At 27.5% G+C, this 14,047-nt stretch overlaps 2 protein-coding genes across 14 annotated transcripts; both read left to right on the top strand.

Annotated features, from left to right (window-relative positions):
- Positions 1–205: 205 nt before the first annotated feature.
- On the top strand, positions 206–1,140 carry LOC134838259 (short coiled-coil protein B). The gene is made up of 3 exons (XM_063853751.1): positions 206–430; positions 493–627; positions 683–1,140. The coding sequence occupies exons 1-3, from the start codon at positions 340–342 to the stop codon at positions 826–828; spliced, it is 372 nt and encodes a 123-aa protein (XP_063709821.1). The 5' UTR covers positions 206–339; the 3' UTR covers positions 829–1,140.
- Positions 1,141–1,483: 343 nt separating this feature from the next.
- On the top strand, positions 1,484–13,810 carry LOC134828015 (synapse-associated protein of 47 kDa). Of its 13 annotated transcripts, none has more exons than XM_063840950.1 (12): positions 1,484–1,588; positions 1,787–2,397; positions 6,414–6,671; positions 7,446–7,457; positions 8,610–8,689; positions 9,167–9,238; positions 9,409–9,509; positions 9,593–9,727; positions 9,822–9,961; positions 10,037–10,158; positions 10,313–10,579; positions 13,499–13,810. In XM_063840950.1, the coding sequence occupies exons 2-12, from the start codon at positions 2,234–2,236 to the stop codon at positions 13,621–13,623; spliced, it is 1,476 nt and encodes a 491-aa protein (XP_063697020.1). In that variant the 5' UTR covers positions 1,484–1,588; positions 1,787–2,233; the 3' UTR covers positions 13,624–13,810. The 13 variants fall into 13 exon arrangements, with proteins under 13 accessions (XP_063697020.1, XP_063697015.1, XP_063697022.1 ...); XM_063840945.1 differs by having other exon boundaries at positions 6,414–6,680; XM_063840947.1 differs by having other exon boundaries at positions 1,494–1,588; positions 1,907–2,397; positions 6,414–6,680.
- The last annotated feature ends 237 nt before the right edge of the window (positions 13,811–14,047 follow it).

Genomic DNA, 14,047 nt, shown 5'->3' with positions numbered 1-14,047 from the left:
TCGTTCATATAGCATGAAGCGCTTTTAAAAACCATAAAAATCTGAAAAAAATTGTAAAAATCATCAAAAATCCAATTTTTATGATTATATTCATAATTATTTCCTTCTATTTCTTCATTTTTACGATTTTTTGTCCATTTTCTGTACTTTGCAGCACCCCATAACTTTCGACGTCATTAATGGATGGCTTCATTCGACGAGGACTGTCATCAGGGAACAATAAAAAATTATTTTGTTGCATTTAACACCTAAAATTCATGATTTTCTACTAAATTTCTACGAAAAATCAGTCGATCATCGAAATAAAAAAGCACTCAAGTCGTGAAATAATCAAAAATCATGTCGATAAAGTCCCAAGATGACATTCCGCTGGCAGATGCTGATGACCAAGCCATTTTCGAGGAAGACAACACAAATAATTTAAGAACAGGTTGAATTTTTCTCTAATTATCGCTCGAAAAATAGATAAATTAACATTTTTTCTCGTTTTAGGTCAATCTATGGACTCCATTCCCAGCTCGTACAGCAGCTCCGATGGTCAAGATTTGCAAGACAACACGCCAGATGAGCAGGAAGAAAAGGCGAGGCTCATAACACAAGTGCTTGAATTACAAAATACTCTCGATGGTAGATTTTTCTCAAATTTTTTCATAGAAAAATCTCTAAAAATTCCTTTTTTCAGACCTCTCACAACGCGTCGACAGCGTAAAGGAAGAAAATCTCAAACTCAAATCGGAAAATCAAGTGTTGAACCAATACATCGAGAATTTAATGTCTGCCTCCTCAGTATTCCAATCGACAAATCCCAATAATGTCAAAAAGAAGTGAACTACGAACAACATGCTGCCTGTTTGAATGACGAAAAACGACCATTTAGGAACTTTTTAACAAAAAACTAACAAACCAAAGAAGAAATTTCACTTAAAGTCATTCAAGTTGCTTCAGTTTTATCCAAAATGTGCACAATTTCCAGAATTACTACTCACTAATTTTAAGTTATTTTAAAAAAAAAAGAGCCTGCATGACATCAACTTGGCTCGCAATCCAAGCAATGCTGTTTTGAGATTTTTTTTTCTTATTATTTATTAAGACGACTAAACATTACTAGAGACTATTCTAAATCAAATAAATGCTTTGAATGTTGCAAAAGCTTCAAAAAATCAGGATTTTCTTCCTTGTAAGCAGTTTTGAAAGCAGTTTTACTTCCATTACTTCCAATATCACTTCCATTATTCCAGGCTGGAAGCGTGTTTCTATACACATACACGGTACGGCGTCGGAAATTATTTTTTTTGCACTGGGATTTGTCGGAAATTATTTTTTTTGCATTGGGACTGAGTGCCGTGAGTGACTTTGAGTTACTTTGAGTTACTATGAGTTACTAAAGTTTCTGTATCTCACGAAAGATGGCGCTTTTTCCGGAAAATATCATGAATTAGCATGAAGCGATTCAGTTTTATCACTTTAGTTCGTCTCAAAAGTACTTGAATCGTAAACAATAATAAATTAATTCGTAAAAATTGAAAAACGCGTCGGAAAATAATTCTGAAAATCTCACGCGAGTATCGGAATTGCAAAGAAAACCATCGTAAGTTGTAAATCTCAATAGAAAAGCCTGAAATTAAAAAAAAATATTAAAATATTTTGTTATTGTGAGACGAATGAAAGTGATAAGTACCCAGTTGACATAAAAATTCCAAAATTTGAACTGGGATTTCATTATCACTTTCATTCGTCTCACATTTGGGCAAAAAGTGTTACCGCCTGGTACTTTACTTTTTTTGAGATTTTCAAATTTTCACGAAAATTTTAAGCCTTCATCCATTAAAGAAGTCGAAAAAAAAGAAAATTTTAAACTTGAACGACATCATTAATGGATGACGCCTTAGATTTCGGACTCTCAAAGTGAAAATGCTCTCGAGTCGGCGCAGTGGCGTAAATCACATGAAAATTTGTGGAAACTCCGTGTAGAGAGCGAAGAAAAACTTGTGTCCTGTGTCACAGAGAACGAAGACGACGAAGAAATTGTGCGAAAAAAGTGAAAAAGTAAACTGAAAAAAATCCAAAAAAAAATTGTGAAAAGTCTCAAGAGCCTCGAGAAAACGCGAGAATCGACAAAATAAAGGAAAATACGGAAAAATAACGCGAAAAAATAGTGAAGCTACGACAAATCGATCGCAGAGAGATAAAAAAAATAAAAGAAGAACGTAAAAGAAAAATATAAAGAAAAATAATGTTTTCGGGAATCACAAATCAATTTACGAATCTGCTCGGCAAGACTGGAGCAGAAGGTGCTGAACAAGCTGGCGAAGCTGGCGCGGAAACAGCAGCTCCAGCAGCTGAAAATGTCGCCACAGCTGCAGACACAGCCGAAGCAGGTGGCGAAGGTGCAGAAGGGTAAGTTTCGTGTCAAATTTTCCTCCTGTTTCATGAAAAATTCTCCCAAAAATCTCGATAAAATTGATTTTTATCACTTTTGAGTTGGAAAATTTTCATTAACTCTCCATTTAGTTGGCGAACAAAAGCTCTCTGAAGAAAACTCATGCGTGCATAGCTATGCTACAGCTACACAAGTCCGATCGATAAAGAAAATTATAATAATATGCATGGCACAAAAGGCTGTGTGTGTGGACAAGCGTGCCATTTTTGCCATTTTTCGTGTTTTTTCACGCCATCAACGTCGTCATTTCCAGCTGCAAAACTTTTTATCAATGAAAATTGGAAATTTTTAATACCAGACGCCTCCATATGCAGCAAGTCTCTCCGTTTCGCCTTGAAAATGTCATTCTGACCAATTAGTTGGCCTCGTGGGACATCCTTTTTCCATATTTATTTAAATATTTAATTAAGCTTTGCTGATACAAGTGCTCGAAATGAGCAATAAACAATGGCATTTTACACGAAGAGGCATGACGACGTCTTACTTGTTGAAAATAAATGACATGGATACTTTAATTAAAAAATTCCTGCGTACACTTTTTCCCGTATTTCATCGATGGAAACGGCAAAATGGATTGTCATCGCGCCTGTGAGTGTGAAAAAATTGCAAAAAGCGATGCGAAGACGCAAACAAGATAAACAAAACAATATAATTAATACACCAATTAACACATTCAGCATCGTCTTGCGAAGTCTTAAAACTGAAAGCAACTCGCAAATGAATTTAATTTATCCAAAGTAATATCCTTTTTAATATTTTTCATAACAACTTTTTATCTCTCGTGTTTGTGTGCGCGCGCGAGTGGGAAATTAAATAAATGGCAAAGAGGAAGAAATGTGTCGCCAGCAAAGTGAAATCTGTTGCATCACTTTTTTTTTTGTTCGCTCACTTTTTTTTCACATGAAAGGGAATAAATTACGTTTCAGGCAAATAAAAGTTGACATGCATTATTTACCTCAATTTTACACGAGAAAATGGAAATGAATGGATGTCATAACAATAATAACGGCAAAACATAAAATATGAGTGTGTGTGTGTCAAAAATTAATCTAATATGTCTTGTAAATTGTAAAATAAAGGGGAAAACACTACATTTTCCGGTATTGGAGAGTAGTCAACAGGATGTTAGCGAAGTATTTTCATTATTTTTTCTAAATTTTGTGGCATCTGGTATTGAAAATTGAATGTTTTTGGTCAAAAATATTCAAAAAATACTTAATTTTTTTTAATTTATTAAATATTTTTAAAAATTTTCAATTTTTCTTTTATTTTTAATAATTTTTTTTTAACATTTAAAATTACTTCAATTAAGCCATTAAGAGAAAAAATATTTAAAAATTATTGAACATGTTGAAAAAATTGTAAAAATTTCCCTTAAATTATTGAAGTATTTTGAGCTATTTTTTAAATTTTGGTTTTTTTTGAATTTTACTGAAAATTGTATAAAATTATTTTACTAAATAATTGTTTTAAAATTTGATAATTGTTTAAGAAATAATTTTGTTTTGTTTCCTAAAACTTTAAAATTCTGAGGTTAAACTTTTTTTTTTAATTTTACTTGTATTAATTTTTTATAATTTTTATAAAATATTTTAATAATAATATTTTGAATAATTTTATATGTATGTATTTATTAATTAATTAATTTATTTCAATTTATTTATTATATTTTAATTTATTTTTTATTTATACAAAATTTTTTTTTATTTTTCAAAAATTTTTATTTTAATTTTTATTTAATTAAATAAGATTCTTCATAAAAATTTTTTAAATTGATAATTTATTATTTTTTTTTTAAATAAAAATTATTTTTAAATTAATTTAATTAAATTAAAATTTTTAAATAAAAAAATAAATCTAAACTCGTAAATAATTTGAGCTAAAAACAAAAAAAAATATTTAATAATAATTAAAAATAAGTGAAACAAAAGCTAAAATTACTCTTTTGGTAGCTTTTGCTTTGTAACCTTTGAATGAACTCAAACCAATTTAAACTCGAAAAAAACATCATTAAATATTGATCAAAAAAGCCTCAAGTCAAAGCATCAAATTGTACAACAAATCCACAAACATCAATTTCTCATTAAAAAAATTCCCCGAAATAGCACAATTTGCCATAAAATTCAATCTTTTCGTGTTTCTGTCATTATTCATTACATCAGAAATCTCGTCTGCAAATCCCTTAAACGCGATTTGCTCTACGTGATTTTTTTTCCTGCAACATACTTCAGGCTTATCATTCATGTAATCGTAAATTATGTCATATGCGCGAAAAAACAGCAAAAAAAATGTTGTTTGAGAGTAATCAATACTTACTGACAAAAATATTGAAGGTGAAGGACCTTTTGAATCGTTGAAGTTTAAAATTTTTCACGAGAGAGTTAAAAAAAATATCAAATTTCAAGCATTTTTCAATGAATAAAAAGTTTGAAAAATTTCGAGTGTCTGTCAAAATTATCTGTGGATTTAGGATACTTGAAAAGGTTTTATTGACTTTGAACGCGATACAAAAAAAAATGTCACACAAAGTTTCTCTTCTTTTTCATCGTAAAATGAGAAAAAAATATTAAAAAAATAAAATAAACATAGAAAAAAATTGATTTTAATTCAAGGACATGCTACTTCAAAGATATTTCTCTCATCTCATAAAAGTATCTTTTTTTTCTATCTTCCTCGTCTTTTATGTCCGTTAGTTAGACATTGAAGTAACATGAAAGAAGAAAAGAAAAAAAAAAGAAACAGTGTCAGTATTTTTTTTTTGTTTGATGGAAATTACTTCCTGTTACATTGTCTTTTATTACTCTTCGCATCGTCTTGAGTGCGCTTCGTTGCTCGCCTTCGCCATTGTCGTTGTTTTCGCTGTAAATGAAGGTTGATTAATTGCATGTTTGCATTTTAAGCAGTAAATTTTCTAAAATCAATTACAGCGGCGTCGACGTTGTCATCGGTGATGGTAACAAGTTGCTCGACGTTTTGCGCGCAAAACAAAAAGAAAGTAAATGAAATTGAGTTTTCACAACATTTCATAATCTAATTAAACCCATAAAATAAAGAGATACGTGTCGCTGTATGGTTTTCTGCATCCACATTGCCTGGCAGAATCCTATTCATCATCACAAATGTATTTATTTGTGCGGGGCATGTGAGGGTATAAATAAAAGAGGAAATTAGATTTATGACTATTTTATGAAATGGAAGTATTTTTTTTTTGTTTTTTTTTACTGGTCGTTTCTGGGTACGACGTCTCTGTCACTCTCGTACTGCAAAAAAGATGAAAACATAAATTGGTCTTGTCATTTCAAAAAGAAAATTAAATTGAATGGGATATTGACGTACTCACTGACCTCATCATTCATCAAGCAACTTCCCTCATTTTTATTCCCATAAGGTTGCTCTAAATTTATTTATTAGTTTTTGTCCCAAAAAAAATTTTTTTTCTTTTATGAAAAAGAAAAAATTAAAAAAAAAATTAAATATTTTTAAAATAATAATAAAATATTTTTTTACATAAAATTGTTGAATTTATATTAATTTTAATTTTTTTTTTTTATTTTATTAATTTTAATTTTTCGCTCTAAGAAAACTTTTAATTTTTTTTTAAATAAAAATTAAAAGAATTTAAAAAAAAAATTAAAATTTTTTCAAAATACTAAAATTTTTTCATTTTAAAAAAATATGAAATTAAAATTAATTATTAATATTCGATCGAAATCCAAAAATATTTAATTTAATTAACAAAACATTTTTTTAATTAAAAAAATTAAAATAAACGGTTCCATGATTTTTTTTTTAGATTTATATCTCTTATATTACCTCATAAGATTTTTTTTTCTGAAAAAGAAAAATATAAAAATAAATTCGCAGCAGAAAAAAATTATAAATAATAAACCCATAAATTTTTTTCCCTGACATCCCGTCATGCAATCACGATCCATAAATTAACATTTTTCCCTCATTTTTCCTTCTTTTGCAGTGCTGCAAAGGCAGGCGGTGTTTTCTCCGGCGTGTCATCCAAAGTCGGCGGTTGGTTGAGTAATGCTCCATCGATGCCCGCGATGCCAGCGATGCCAAATATCTCGATGCCGAACATGCCTTCGATGCCATCAGTATCCATACCGGGCTTGCGGAAAACACAAACGCAAGACGAAAGCGCCGGAGTCGCCAACGAAGGACTGGAGGGCGTACAACCCACAGAACGCACAGAGGGAGCCGACGATGATGACAGATCGAGGTACATTAGGTATGGGTCATACACACAATCAAATGATATTTTTTCTGCCACGACGCAGCAAAGACACACGTCCTGTCAAGTATGGAACAACCGCAAAATAAATTATATAGATGAATTTTTTACCTTTTACAACTTTTTTAAAAAAAATTATTTAAAAAAAATTGTAGATTTTTTCTTAGCAAATTCTATGATAATTTTTGATTTGTTTGCTAATGCTCTCTCATCTTTCATTCAATTCAACTTAATTTATTAGTTTCCTCGTCTGCAAGTTAAGCTTCATATTCATTTTTTTTCCTTTAAAATTTTTCACATTTTTTAAAAACCACTCAAAAATCATCTTTTTTGCAATTTTTTTCTGAAATGTAAAAATATCATCTTTTACAACTCTCATGAAAAAAAAAATTAAAAAAATACAAAAAAAAATCATTTCATTTGTGTATGGCCCATTCAAATCAATGTTATTAATTAATTAATTAACTAACATATTTTTTAAATTTATTACATTTTAAAACAAAAAATTTTTATTTTTAATTTAATTTATTGGTTTCTGAAGAAAAAACGCGTTTCCGGTGGTCGTGTTCTAAATAAAAAAAATTAATTTATTTGTAAAAAAAAAATTAACGTGCACGTAACAATTAAAAAAATATTATTTAAAAAAAAAATAATAAAAAATTGTTAAAATATTTAAATTAAAGAAAAACACTCTTATAGCTTTTAAATGTAAAGTAAAGTAAACTCTATTGACAAATATTTTCTGTATTTAATACTTTACAGACCGCATGAAAGGTATATCTGTTTTCTTTTCTTATCTTAAAATTTATTATTATTCAATTTTTCCAATATCTATATTTTTTTCTCTCGCATTTTCGCACATCTCGCACAGTCAGTCATTGAAATTTTTTACATTTTTTTGTCAATAGAAATATTTTTAGAGCACATTTTGCGTGAATTTTATATTTTTTTGATGAATCCTTCATGGAAATACTTAATAATCCATAAATATCGTCGCATTTATTGATTAAGTTATAGAAAATGCCTCGTGCTTACGTGATTTAATTTTGCTCTTCGATATTTTTTGCTGCTACGACGAACCAATAGTATTATAATGGCAATGAATCAAGTACATGAAAAAATTATCTTCCCATCATATCTCTAAAATAAAAGCAGAGCAGCATCCCATGTATTGATTTTCTTTTCAATTTCAATTATTTTATTACGATGTGATGTGAGGAGGACTAACACCTACTTTACCAACTCCGACTAACTTGGCACCATACAAAATGAATAGCAAAAAAAAAATATTTTTTCTCATTTTACCTCATCTATAATTCAAACGCGGCATGAGCACAAAAGAACGGCGCAAAATAAAATTGATAACAAGTTAATCTAATCTACATAATTCTCTCTAATACTTGAAATGAAAGGATTTTCCCGTCAAGTCACAAAGTTAGTTTTTTTTTCGCATCAAAGGGGATTTGTGTCCAGGTCCAAGGCATTTGATTGATTCATCAAAAATTCACCTCTTCTCGTTTTTCATGCATGAAAAAGCTTTTTCTGTTTACTTTACTCTACAAGTTTTTTTTTATTTTTTTTTTTTTGTTTTCTGAACTCATTCACTTGCATGATGATAGTTTGTTGTTGTGTATGTCTTTTCAATCAATTTTTAAATAAATTAAACGCAAGAACATGAAACCAATTAGAGACCATCGATTCAAAATTCTTCATAAACTGCATTAAATAAAAAGTTCAATATTTATAATTTTTTCTCTTTTTTAATTATTTTTGATAAATTAAATGCAATTGACCACAATTTTTTGATAATATATATTTTTTATTAATTAATTAATATTTATAAAAATATTTAATCAAGATTTTGAATTAGAAAAATTTTTTGTGGCAACTTTTGTTGTAATTATTATGTTAATGTTCCTAATTTAGCGCTACTGGCGGAGCTGACTCGCGTCCCTTGTCTCCCACACAATTAGAAGCTGATGCTGAAGCTGGCGGTGTCGGAAATGGTGAGTTATTTAATTAAATATTTTTTTTATTTATTATTTTAATTTATGGAGCACGTAATTAAATAATTAAATTAAATATTAAAAAAAATAATAATTTTAATTTTTTAAAATTAATATTCATTTTATTAAATTTATAAAAATTTTAAAATTGAAAAAAAAAATTAAATAAAAAAAAATTGAAGTTATTTTTTAATTAAATTTAATTTAAAAATTTTTTAATTAAATTTAATTTAAAAATTTAGTTAACTAATTATTTCAAAAAATTTAATTTAAAAAAACAAAAAAAAATAAATTCAAATATTTTTTTAAATTTAAAATTACATTTAAAATAAATTAAATTTATTTGGAAGCAATAAAAAAATTGCGTGCTCCTTTTATTAAATAAAAATTTTATTTTATTTTTTATTTAATTATTTTAAGTTTTTAATTATTTTTTATGTATTTATTTTTGTATTATTATTATAATTTTATTATTAGTTATTAAATCAAAAGGCCTTAGTTTATTTAAAAATTTCCAAAAAGAAGTATCTCAAGTAGATGTTAATGAAGGTATGTAAAAATCCTCCCCTTTTTATTTTTTATTACTTAATTTTATTTCTTTTTATTATTATTTCACGTGTTTTTTAATCAATATTTGATTTTCTTTTGTAACGAAGATATAATTGACAATTTCACTCATACAAAAAAAAAACATATTTAACATCAAATTTCCTCCATAGTTACTACAAAGGTAACAGCTGGTGCCAAATCATTTGGTTCATTCTTGTTCTCTGCCGCTACGAAAGTCGGTGACAAAGTTAAGGAATCTGTTGTGCATAATGTGAGTCATTTTCATTCATTTTCCCTCATTGCTTCATTAAATTCTCATTGTCACGCATTTTGCCTCGCTTCGTCAATTTGCAGCCAATTTTGGATAAATTCAACAAAGAGCAAGACGCCTTCATCAAGAGTCAAGGCGGCGGCGCATCCGGAGGCTTGCCATGGGAAGGACATCAGGCTGCCGACAAAATTAAGGAAGAAATATTGGCATTGTCAGCTGTGAGTGCTCTCCTAACAACGTTATGTGTTTCCGTCTTAGAGTTTATTCTAATGAAAAAAAAAATTTGTGTCTGTGTATTAAAATATATTCTAGGACCGACGTAACTTCGTTAGAGCTCCACCCGCTGGCATTGAATACGAATTCAACTATGATCAGTCATATCCAGTTGCTTTAGCTATCATGAATGAAGATAAACAGTTAGAGCAAATGCGATTTGAGCTCGTACCTAAGATGTAAAGAAACTTTTTTTTTTGCTTGTTTTTCATTTTAAAATTATTTTTATTGACAAATTTACCTTTTTTTCGCAGCATCACCGAGGAGAACTTCTGGCGCAACTATTTCTACCGCGTGTCACTAATAGTTGAAGCTGGCGACTTAGGAACCTTGGGTAGCGAAAACGAATTCACTAAACGTGCATCTTCTGACGAAGGTAAGTTTTCCATCGCAATAGAGCAAACTCACATCCAACACTCGCCGCAGAAGAAAAAGTCATTTTATTTTATTTTATTTTCCGTTAATTATTATTTTATTCTTTGTTTCCGTTTTAAACGTTCCCCCTGTTATCGTAACGACCGCATAAATAGATCCAAAAGACAAAATTGAACCAAAAGTGCCTGAAAAAGACAGCAATAAAGAAATCTCAAGTGCAAAACAAACGAATGCCAATAAACGCGATACCTCCGCAAATAATAGCAAGAAAAAAGACAAGAAAGCGAAACGTGTAAGCGAGTCGGAATTCGTCTCAGACACATTGCAAACGAACGAGGCGGATCTCGATGAAGTGAAAGAGGGCATGAAGAAATTAGGTATCGATTCGTTGGCAAAGCAGGCACTTGAGACCAATAAAAATGGTAAGAGAATGACGAGTACTAACAATGCCGTCGCGTCGTCTACTAACAATTTGCGAATTTTTGAAACCGCAGTGTTTGGGAGGGTATCTCGCACATGTGCAATTTTTGTCTGTTGAGTTTTTTTTTCGATTTTTTCAACTAAAACTTTTGAAAAAAGTTAAAATTTTAAGGAAAAAAAATTTTTTGAATGATAATTTCTTAAAAAAGTGAAAATTTATATCAAAAAAATTTTTTTTCAACAAAAATATTTTAAAAAAATTAAATTTTAAATAAAAATTAATTTTTTCTTCGAAAATTTCTTGAAAAAATAAATAATTCAACTGAATAAAAAATATTTCTGATAAAAAATAATAATTTAAAAATAATTAATTTTTTTAAAGAAAATTTTTTATCCAAAAATGTAAAAAAATCAAACTTAAGAATTAAAACCCAAAAAAAAAATAAAATCTTTTAAATTAAATTTTAAAAAATATTCAAAAAAATATTTTTTTAACAAATTACTAAATTGTCCTTCAATATATTTAATATCTCACACAAATTATCAAATTTATGTGATGAAAATATTATTAAATAAAACTTTGACCCAAAAACACTCTTTAATAATCCCAAAAGTAAATTTATACCAAAAAGGTACATTTTAATACATTCGCACATGTGAAAGATATCCTTCCATCTACTGCGACTAACTTCGATACAAGGAACGGGGGAAATTTTTACTTTAAAAACACATATTTTTTCATTTATTTTTATGTTTTGTCAATACATTTTATAATTTGAGCTGATTCAGCTGCATGTCCATTTTTCGCAATCATTAAAAATTGAAAAAGAGCCATAATAGGGTTGCCAGATATTTTCCTTTAGCCAAAAAAAAAAATTGAATATCTGATAAATAAATAAATTTTTTTTTTTCTACTTTTAAAAATTAAATTTTATATAATGCTGTTGATTTTTTTCTATACTATAAAAAAAATTGTTAAATTAATTTTTAATTATTAATATTTGTTAATTTATATGTAGTTGGTTCTTTAGGCTGTTGTTCCTCTTCTTCTATCGTGAATTTTTAGGAATAGTCGCATAATTTTTCTAGTTGTTTAATGTTTTTTTTAAATGTTTTTATCTGGCAACCCTTAAAATAAATAGTAATAATGGAAAAATCCTTTCGTGTTTCAATCAATCATCATCAGATTTTTAATCATTTTTTAAAAAAGAAGCTTATTTGTACATACCTACATACGTTTTTTGTGTTTTTTTTTCTCTTTCGCCATATTATGTCATTTATTTACTATTTTAAAGTAGGACATCACATGTACATCCATAACAATGTCCTTGACATACCTTTTAGTACATTATTATTATGTGTTTATGTTTTGTTTTTTTTTCCTTTTCTACAAATACATGACACAGAACCCTTTTTGAATAATAATAATAATGACAAGAAAAACTTTTTCTTACTAATTTTCTTTCTCTCTCTCCCATTTCTGGTATTTTTTGCGTGCGTGCAGCCTAAAGAAACCATCTACTCATACTACCAAACAATAATTAACAAATTATATTTATAATTATATATCTTTGAAATTTGTTTGTAATATTATTATTGTATCAAAAATTAATAATTATTATGAAAATTTGAAACAAAAATTATCATACAAAACGAAAAATAATTTCCTGAAGGTAAAATTTAATTTAATGATAAATATTTATCCCCCTAACCCAACGTAGATAAAAATAAAAGAAAAACTATAATAATAATAATAAAATATATGCGATCGTCAACTTGGCTACGATTAAATGTTAAATATATATAAAAGATGAAAATTGAGGCATTTTAGATAAATCTAACAATGTTCTAGTCTAGATAAATATATAAAAATAAATACTATATATATATTAAAAATAAAGAATAGGAACAAAAGTTAGAAGAACTGTTTAGGGAATGTGCTATAAAAACAAAACAAATATAAATATTACATGTTATTGACACTCCTAAAACCTAGAATCATCATCAAATGACAAAAAAGGAGTTTGCTCGTTATCAATAATCATCTATCTCGATATCTAAGACCTACATAGAGACTTAAAAAAATATGTAAATGTAATACGTATATCAAACATATACAATTTACTTTACATTTTTTGTTCAAAACATATGAAAATATATATATTTAAGATAACGAAAAGGAAAATTATATAAAGTGTTTCAAATCTACATATATATTATATATACATATGTTAAATATATATAAAATACTATTAAAAAAAATTCTCTTTACAAAATTTCTTGCAATATGTCGTAGAGATCCTTGTTGATACATTAATTAATTATTAATAAAATTCCATAAACGTTCCAATGTTTGTCGTTTTTAACAATGAAAAGTTACATACGAATGTCTTTGTTATTTAATTATCATAAAAAACATATATAATAATATATATATTATAAAAAATATTGTTTTTTTTTCGCTCTTGTCAATTACCAGCCATTATTGTATAGAGCTAATCTTTTTGAACATATTCGGTTCGAATATTTTCTCACAACACCCACACTTTATCTTCTTCTCTCGAAACAGTTCTCTCCAAAAAGCGGCTCCTATTTATCGCAGTATTACTTTAAACATTTATTATTGTTATGAAACAAAATAGTAGCGTGCTTTCGAATACTTGCAGCAATATAAATTAACAATAAATATTTATTAATAGAAAAAAAATCAACAACATTATAGCTTTAAAACGAAATTATATTTTGTAGAAACAAATTTTTATTGATTCGAACGATGTACATGTTACGTAAAATTATTAAACAAATTTAAAAATATAAAAAAATAACATTAGGACATAGGAAAATTATTTAATGTTCATTGACAAATCCACTTGTTATTTATTATTTTTTTAATAATTTATGTGTAATTTCAATCAAATTAGAAGAACAATGGGAAAAGGATCTGGAAGCCGAGTTACAAGACTACGAAGTGGTTAATGATGGCAACGACAAAGTCAATTGGGAAAAGGATGTCGAAGAACTTCTCGAGGAAGAGGATTTAAAATAAACTTTTTTTTTTCGTAAAACTTAATTTTAATTAATTATAAATATATGTATAAAAGAGCAAAAATACAATCAGGGATAAATGGCCTGAATTTGACTTTTTTCTTATATTTTTTTTTTTATTTTTTTGTGAATATTTTAAACAAACAAAAATATTGAACACCGATTCCCCAAAAAAAGATAAAAATATATTTAAAAAATTAATTAATCTTCCAACATATTATAGTATACATATTATTATGAAAAGAGAAAAAACATGTACAACACAAACATACAAAGTTCTATTTTACGAAAAATTTAAAAAAAAAATATTCCTTCTTTATTGTACATACACTGAAAAACACACAAATTGAAAATACACTACATAGAAGGATTCTATTCTTTTTAAGTTTGTTTTTTCCTCAGTTGATTTGAAACATCATTAACAT

Source organism: Culicoides brevitarsis, chromosome 1 (assembly GCF_036172545.1).
Source record: "Culicoides brevitarsis isolate CSIRO-B50_1 chromosome 1, AGI_CSIRO_Cbre_v1, whole genome shotgun sequence".
In the NCBI taxonomy this organism is placed as follows: Eukaryota; Metazoa; Arthropoda; class Insecta; order Diptera; family Ceratopogonidae; genus Culicoides; species Culicoides brevitarsis.
The sequence above is the reverse complement of the archived record's forward strand: the minus strand, read 5'-3'. Positions and strand labels throughout refer to the sequence as shown.